This window comes from Chionomys nivalis, chromosome 19 (assembly GCF_950005125.1).
Source record: "Chionomys nivalis chromosome 19, mChiNiv1.1, whole genome shotgun sequence".
In the NCBI taxonomy this organism is placed as follows: Eukaryota; Metazoa; Chordata; class Mammalia; order Rodentia; family Cricetidae; genus Chionomys; species Chionomys nivalis.
In genome coordinates this window covers 53,786,756-53,795,229 of record NC_080104.1, presented here as the reverse complement: position 1 = coordinate 53,795,229, position 8,474 = coordinate 53,786,756, and the positions used below count along the sequence as shown (strand labels likewise).

At 49.4% G+C, this 8,474-nt stretch overlaps 1 protein-coding gene across 2 annotated transcripts; it reads left to right on the top strand.

Annotated features, from left to right (window-relative positions):
* Positions 1-507: 507 nt before the first annotated feature.
* Positions 508-8,406, top strand: LOC130861924 (glutathione S-transferase theta-3). 2 transcript variants are annotated; one of them, XM_057751264.1, is made up of 6 exons: positions 508-670; positions 834-1,028; positions 2,825-2,912; positions 5,162-5,312; positions 6,349-6,525; positions 7,469-8,406. In XM_057751264.1, exons 2-6 carry the CDS (start codon positions 917-919, stop codon positions 7,664-7,666), a joined length of 726 nt encoding a protein of 241 aa, XP_057607247.1. In that variant the 5' UTR covers positions 508-670; positions 834-916; the 3' UTR covers positions 7,667-8,406. The 2 variants fall into 2 exon arrangements, with proteins under 2 accessions (XP_057607247.1, XP_057607248.1); XM_057751265.1 differs by lacking the exons at positions 508-670; positions 834-1,028 and adding an exon at positions 2,176-2,239.
* Positions 8,407-8,474: the final 68 nt, after the last annotated feature.

Sequence of the window (8,474 nt, the reverse complement as noted above, 5' to 3'; positions counted from 1 at the left end):
AGCAGTGGGAAAATGGAGAAGGGGCCCCTCCCCCTCTGTCTAGCTTCCACTATGACAAGAAGACACTTTGCTGAGGGGGATAGTTTCCCCCTTAACAGGAAACATTTAGGACTAGGAAGATAAAGCTGTTCTCGGCTTTCCCAGTGACCTACTGTCTTGCCAAGACACGTTTTCCGAAATTGTCATTTGAGATACTGGGGAGTTTCTCTGGTGAAACCATGCAGTCATAGAGGCCTTAGGTCCCCGTGAGTGCTATTGAACGCTTTTTGCACTGGGTGGAGAAGTTTTATCCAATCCCAGGCACATCTGCAATCCTCCCTCCCCTTAGCCTTTAGAAGAGGATTAGCTGGAATTAAATAATAATGGGGAGGGCCAGGTCGTTTCCTCACAGGATGTGGACCCAGCCTTTGCACACTTGGCCAAACATCACCCCCATCCTGAGTTCTGGGTGGGGGAAGGCAGTTGAACTTTCTCCTTTTCCGCATCAAGGATCTCTGAAGCCACTCCTCTTCAGCCCTCTCCCTGAGTGGACGGAGAGAAAGTGAACTGTGGGCAGCAACACTTTTGCCCCTAAATTCAGCGATGGAAATGCCCTTCGCGTCCTTTTCCCCATTAGTACGCTCTGCTCCTCATTTGACCTAAGCACGGAGGTAGGAGGAGGAGCACCCAGGTACACCGTTAGGTTGATCGAAGCAGAACTAACCCGCAGCCCGCCTCTGATTGGCCCAAAGTTTTCATGAGCATCCAATGGGAGGAAAGGCTGCGATCTGGCTCAGGTATAGGATTAGGCCCCCGGAGGGCCTAGACGCAACCGTTCTTGTTTGCCGTTGTAGCTGCTTCCAGCTCTGTCTCCAGGGGGCAGTTCCCCAAAGTCAGTCTCCGAGGTTTGTCCACGGCCGCTCCTACAACCTCCACCATGGGCCTGGAGCTCTACCTGGACCTGATGTCCCAGCCCTGCCGTGCTGTCTACATCTTCGCCAAGATGAACAACATCCCCTTCCAGCTGCGTACCATAGAGTTGCTCAAAGGTGAGCCGAGTTGGCCGGCTGGGTAGTCTGCAGCCTTGTGTACGCTGCACCTCTGCCTATTGTAGCCCGCGAACGGTCAGGCCAGGTGTGCAAACAGGAGAGGAAACGCCTGCTGCTCCCGTGAGGAAGCGGTTGTATCGGTTAGGAGCTGTGTTTCTTTTAGAGTTGTTTGTTTTATGTATGTATACAGTGTGTGTACGGGTACCCCGGAAGGCCAGAAGAGGGCTTTTTAAATCCTTCTGACCTGGAGTTACATATGATTGTCAGCCACTTGTCGTGGGTGCTGGGATCTGAACGCCGGTCCTCTGAAAGAGTAGCCTACCTCTCTAGCCACCTCAGCTGTGAGTTTTTAGAGAACCTTTGCCTGGTGAATAACATCCTTCCAAATACCCTATGCTAAGGCGCCGCCGTGGAAGCTCTGGTGGTGGGGCAGAGGCGGGGTATGAAAAGCCCACCTCCTGTCACGGGAGAAAATAGGCTGAACTAACTCATTTTCTTTGTGGAGGATCCCCATCTCACGTGTCTGCATTCTGGGGCCGAAAAGAGTTGGTTTACTTGGGTGTGTGATCTTCCACTGAGGACTCTTGCACATCTCCTACCCACCAGGTCAAGTCCCAGGCTTGCTTGCCATCGTGTGTGTGTGTGTGTGTGTGTGTGTTTGTGTGTGTGTATGTGTGTGCGCGCGCACGCTACTGAGCAACACTCCCAGCCCTCTCTGTGCTTGTCATTTTGAGACAGAGTTGCTGAGTTGTCCAGGCGTTGCACTCACTCTTAACCCTTTCAAGCCCTGAGCCTGGAATCCTTCAGTTTCCCACGTAGCTGGAATTACAGGCTTGCCTGGGCAGGCCACCTCCCCCCTCCCCCCCCTTTTTTTTTTTTTTTTTTTTTGCTTTCTGGGTGTTTCCTGTCAGCTAGAGGGCTCTGTGAAAGGACAGTGGGAGAGGCCAGCACTCTGACTGGAGGTGGAATGTTGCTCTGGTTAGTCTGAGAAACAAAACAAAACACAGCCCCTGCACCAGAACTCAGTGGAGGCAGGGCTACAACTGGACACGGTCACGTGGTCACACAGGGTGGGGTGGGGGAATGACAGGCAGAGACTTTAGAACTTAATTGTTCTGCTGAGTCCTCCCACTGGTCACCTTTGGGACTTTCAACCTGGGCTGTAGGACGGGGCTGCACATAGGCAGTTTGGAGAAGGAGGATGGACCAAGGTGATGGGATCCATTCAGTGGAAAGAGAGAGAGGCCCACAGATGAATCTAGACTCCTGGCTTCACCAATGCCTGCATACGCAACTCATATTGACTGGGCAACCCCCTTGTATCATCAGATCTGGCTTAGGCACAGTGATCAGAAGAGAAGCAATGAGTTTTGTCTGGGAACCCCAAGTGGAGAGGAGCTTTGAAGACTTGGCACAGAAAAGGAAGAATTGAGCTGCTAGGGGCCACGTTGAGCTGAGAACTGAGAAGAGGGAGGGCTGGAGCTCTGGGGTGGACATAGGTCACCTGGTCTGGACAGAAGAACCCACCGAGTTCTTGCTTGGGATAGGAAGATGGTTCAGAGCCCAGGGAATGAGACTGTAGGCCATACCTGCACAGAACCACCTCGTTCCCACACCCAAGTGAACACAGAGGTGAAAGCAAATGGATTTGCGATAGGATCAGTGTCTGTGATCCACTGGCCAGCACGGTGGCTTCCTCTTCACTGAGGCTTTGTGTGAAAAACTGGTTCCTGAGTGGAGGGAAGGCTACAGACAGCCCCGGAGTCCTCTTCCTGACCATTCTGGTCTCTCTGCAGGTCAGCACTACACTGATGACTTTGCCCAGGTGAACCCCTTGCGGAAGGTGCCTGCTTTGAAGGATGGGGACTTCGTCTTGGCAGAGAGGTAATGTGTTTCTGGCTTGCAGCCAAGCTGTGTGAGGCAGGCATCTTGTCTGAGCCCACTGCCAACAACTTGGACTGTGGCTTCTGTGTCAGCCCCAGGGGTAGGATTGGATGAAACTCAGATAGGTACTTGGGGCTGAGATAGGACTTTTGAAGACATGCTATGTCTGCCACCCTCTGCAGTTTTTGGATGGGGAAACTGAGCCGGGGTATGGGTGCAGGGGGACAGGCTGCTTCCCCGCTCCTTGATGGACGGATCCGAGGGCAGCAGCGGGAGAGACGGACAGAGAGGAAGGGCATCCCTGGCAGAGACACAGGTCCCAGTAGGGAAGGTAAGGAGTTGGTGAGGGAAGGAAGTGAGCTAGGCCGTGATGGTCAGGAGAATCTTGCAGCCTGCCTGACTGGCAGCCAGAGTGCTTCTTTATTTATACAGACTTTAGTAGGCAGGGATACATTCATGTTGTTCCAAAACATAGATCGTGTCGTTTTTGGTTTTGCACATTGTCTTACTTCCTTTTGCTTATCTTTTAGTCGTCATTAATAAGCAGTGACAGAACAGTTATCATTGCCAATCATTTTCCCTCATTTTGAACTCATTGATAAACAGTTATCATTTTAAATCATACTTATTAACCCTATGACCCAATTTTTAAGACTCTAAAGGCTATGACAGCCTGTTCTCAGGCAGGTAGCTTTTGTGGCTATAAGGACACTAGACCAAAACAAAATCTCCAAGCCAGCCTGAGCACACTGCCATGTCCCAAGCAGTGTATTATCAACTCTTAATAGTCAGAGGGCCCAAGAAAAGTTCTCAGACCAAAGCTGCTGGAGTTATTATTCAAATTCTGGAATAATACAATGTTTATATTTTATAACTTTATAGAATTTGTCTGTGTGTCAAATGCCAGGATTAGTCCTGGCATTCCGTTGTTCCTTGGTCATATGACATCACAGTGGCTCTGCATGTGCTAACTTTTCTAAGAAAGGGAGGGCCTGACATCTCATTCTTTTATTGTCTTTCTACTTCATCCTTTGCCCATCAATATGAGTCTCTCTATAGGGCAGGGGTAACCTTGGCTATATAATATATATAAACCTCTTCACACCATATATATACAATCTGATCTGTAGCCAGCTCCTCCAGCCCACCGAATCTTGTTGACCCTTTTAGTTTACTTTGTTTTGAATATCTTGTTCCTGCATAGGTATAGGAACAGATGTTTCAAGAATGTCTCATAGCCTCATAAAGAGACCTCTGGCTTCTTTATGTGTGTCACAACCTTCAAGGCATAAGGAAGACTTTCAATTAGATAAGGATATCTCCCTCAAAGTGGAAAGGGTAGTGTGTTCAGGACTGTCCTGGGGGAAGCCAAGAAGCAGCATTCCTGGGAGAAGATGTAAATGATTCATAAGAAATTTTCCATCAATCTAATATTTCCAAATTGTACAAATATTAAAAGTCCCCCAAGTATGCAACAGGTGGAGATGAAAAGCAAAAGCAAAGGTGGCACAGCAGCCCTCATGCGGCTCAGCTTGTCAAGCAGCTGGGCTGGCATTATCACTTTTGCCGTTCATATCAGATATGGCTGTGGCAAGGATGGACTGTACCAAAGAGCAGCTGTACCAGGCTCTGCAAATACCACGTCTACCACATATCCTGGGGTAGGCAGGAGAGTGGGAGCTGCTTCCCTTGAAGTCAAAGGCTCACCCGTTGAACTTAGTCACCTTCTGCCGAGCACCCAGTAGCACCAGGTCACTGTCTGTCCCTGGAGCTTGAGCAGAACATAATCTGGGCCCGCGCGGAACTCTTATTTTGGAGGGAGGCGTGGCAATGACATGACAGATGGAGGAGACACAGGTGGGGGGGGTGTGATTGCAAGTGAGGGGTTAGGAGGGCGGCCTGCTGCAGAGGTGGGAACTTCCAGTGTGGGTGTGCGGGTATGTGGGAGGTGTGCTCTTGCCAGAAGGATCATGCAGGGGTACAGGCTGAAGGGCTGAGGCTGGCACTGCTGGGGTAAAGGAGTTGGGGGGGGGCATTGGAAGATAGGGAAAGGCTTGGACCTTTCCTGTGGGCAGGAAGAGCCTCAGGAGAACCTGAGCAGAGAATTCCCATCCCCCTTGTATTTGAAAGGGTTCCCAGGCTGGATAAGAAGGCACGTGGAAATTCAGGCACAAGACACTCTGGCTATGGACCAAGGTGACTTAAGAATGACCAGGGCGTGTTCTCCCCTCCCCTTTGCTTTCCTCCAGTGTGGCCATTTTGCTCTATCTGAGTAGGAAGTACAAGGCCCCTGACCACTGGTACCCTCAGGACCTTCAGGCTCGAGCCCGTGTAGATGAGTACCTGTCGTGGCAGCACACAGCCCTCCGGAGTAGTTGCACCAGGGCCATGTGGCAGAAGGTGAGCCACAGGACAAAGGGCAGGGTCCACTCTCAGGCTGCATCAGAGATGGTGTTCCCGGTTGAAGTAAAAGTTCTTGGGCCAGTGGTATGTCTCAGTGGGTGTAAAGGCAGTTGTCAGCAAGCCTGATAACCCGAGTCCAATCCCTGTGATCCACATGGTAGAAGGAAAGAACCGGTTCCTGCAAGTTGCCTTCTGATCCCCGCAAGCATGTGTGGTGAGAGAGGCATGCACATGCATGTGTGAGAGCATGTGTGCATGCACTCAAAAGAAATAGATAAAACAAATACATTTTCTTTTTCTTTTTTTTTTTTTTTTTTTTTTTTTTTGGTTTTTCGAGACAGGGTTTCTCTGTGGTTTTGGTTCCTGTCCTGGAACTAGCTCTTGTAGACCAGACTGGTCTCGAACTCACAGAGATCCACCTGCCTCTACCTCCCAAGTGCTGGGATTAAAGGCGTGCGCCACCACCGCCCGGCCATTTTCTATTTTTTAAAGCAATTTTTTCCTAATATTTATTTATTTATTATGCATAGTGTTCTGTCTGCATATATGCATGCAGGCCAGAAGAGGGCGCCAGATCTCATTATAGGTAGTTGTAAGCCACCATGCGGTTGCTGGGAATTGAACTCGGGACCCCTGGAAGAGCAGTCACTGCTCTTAACCGCTGAGCCATCTCTCCAGCCCCCAAACAAATACATTTTCAATTAAATGTTATGTTTAAGCTTTTCAACTTAGGGATCTTAGCATTCCATTACGGAATGTCATAGGTTAATGCTAGAGGCACTCCTGAGTACTGGTGTTAGCCCAGTAAACTCCCTCCACAGTGTATCAACTACCATGTCTCTCTTGAGAAGTCCCACTTGAATAAAAGGGGATCTGGAGTAGGGACAGGATGGCAGCTGCTATACCATGGAGGGCTTTGTGTTGAGGTCTTGGTCCTGAGAGCCAGGAATGACTTACTGCAGGAAAAGAGTAAGAGAGAGACAAAAGATGAGTGTTGGGCAGAGCCAAATGTTTCTTTTTGCCTGTCCACCAGATGATGTTCCCTAAGTTCCTGGGGCAGCCGGTGCCCCCAGAGATGTTGGCCTCCACTTTGGCTGAACTGGACAGGTGCCTGCAGATGCTGGAGGACAAGTTCCTGCGGGATCAGGCCTTCCTTACAGGATCCCATATCTCTGTGGCTGACCTGATGGCCATCACAGAGCTGATGCATGTGAGTGCTGTGGACTGGGGCGATCTGCTGGACGATGGAGAGGCCTGGGGGGCGGGGAGCCCTTGCTCATGCTGTGGGGCCCTGGATAAGTCACTTTTCCCTCTGAGCCTGAGTCTTCATCTATAATGTGAATTTTAAAATATTTTATTAGCATATATTAATTGCACATAATAGGTTTCGTTATGACTTTCATACATGTACATAATGTATTTTGATCAGATTCACCCCTTTCTGTCTCTTGTCCCCTCCTCATCTCTCACTAGCTTCCATTCTACTATCATGTTGTATGTGTGTGTGCCTGTCTGTCTGTCTGTCTGTCTGTCTGTCTGTTTCAGCGAGTTTCATCAAGGTTGTTTACTGGAGGATGGGTGAGGATTTGTTTACAAAAGCGTGGGCGCCTTGCCAGTGACCACGGAAGAAAATGTCCTCTCTCGACAACTATTATCCTCAGAGAGGGGTGAGACCCCAAGTGTCCTTTGTCCCTCCCGGACAGGATGCTGCTAGTGGGTCCAATAACATGCAAATGCTATACCATTCCATTCCTGGAAGTCAGTGTTCCCCAGGACTCCTCTTCCTTTTCTGCCGGCTCTTATATACTTTCCTCTTCCCCAGTATTTCCTTCCTAAGCCTTGGGAAGGGATGGCATAAGATGCCTGATTTATGATTGAGCTTTTGACCATCGCTGTCTCTTAGCATTATCAAGTAAATCCATATTTATATATGGATTTATAATATATATTATAATAATATATAATATATATAATATAGCATTATATATATATATATATATATATATATATATATATATATTCCAACAGGGGTATTGAGAGGCGCATCACACATGGTGGAGGAGGGACGATGTGGTGGGGGGTCCCGAAATAGGCCATGCTGCCTTTGTAGATGGTGGAACTTAGCCCCTCCTCTACTTGACTTCTCCCCACAGCCTGTCAGTGCTGGCTGCAAAATCTTCGAGAGCAGACCCAAACTGGATGCCTGGCGTCAGCGCGTGGAAGCTGCCGTGGGGGAGAACCTTTTCCAGGAGGCCCACGCAGTTGTTTTGAAGGCCAAGGACATGCCTCCTTTGATGGACCCTGACTTGAAGGAGAAACTGAAGCTCTCGTTGCAGTGTTTGTTATATTGAGGGAGTGGCCCAAACCTGTGGCGCCATCAAGGGGAAACTCTGGGCTGTGCAAGTGAAGAGATGAGGCAGACTGCCCCGCGGCTGTCACTAGGTCGTGGAGTCTCTGGTCCATAATTTCCTTTAGGCATCACCAGTGTCCTTTCTGTGTCCTCACCCTGCTTGTGCTGTGACACCAGCTTTTATCTGACCTCTGGAGAGAGCTGCAGGAAAGCCCTGGGGAAACACTTGCTTTGAAACTTCACAAACCATTGAACTGTAAGCTTGCCCCACCCTCCAAGTCACACCTTTCTGGCTGCATTCACTTCAGGCCCCTCTTCTGCTCTCCTGTTGCTCCCCGCCCCATGCCCTTCCCATATTTTTTGACATTTGGCACCTTGTGTCCCCTTTGGGTTCCTCGTTCCCAGTGCTTCCCTTCCTCTGTTTTGGCAGGCAGGATCTATGACCCCTGGCTTGAGCACTTGTCACAGATCAGAAGGCCTTTGTCCTCTGGGTCCTTCTCCCTCTGGGGTGATGCTGCCTGCCATAAATAGGGTATAGGGTTGGTTCATGAAGTTCCTTGCTGGGTGGAAGTTTCTGACAGTGTCCTGACTTTCCAAATTCTGCCAAGCAGTGCTGCTTGTTCCAAGTCTCCTTACCCTGACTGATGTCTTCTGAGTGTCTCTAACTCCAAATTGTCAGGCTACTTAATCTTGTGCTGCAGGACCTCTGGTCTGTGCGTTACCTAATAAATAAATTGCTAATAGAACAACAAGAGTGATGGTCGAGTTTCTCAATCCATTTGCTTACATTTCCTTTAGTATGTACACCT

Coding starts and splice junctions, on each gene's coding strand:
- LOC130861924 (XM_057751264.1), top strand. CDS start 917: ATGGGCCTGGAGCTCTACCTGGACCTGATGTCCCAGCCCTGCCGTGCT. Junction 2,913..5,161: donor GACTTCGTCTTGGCAGAGAG/GTAATGTGTTTC, acceptor GCTTTCCTCCAG/TGTGGCCATTTTGCTCTATC. Junction 6,526..7,468: donor CCATCACAGAGCTGATGCAT/GTGAGTGCTGTG, acceptor TTCTCCCCACAG/CCTGTCAGTGCTGGCTGCAA.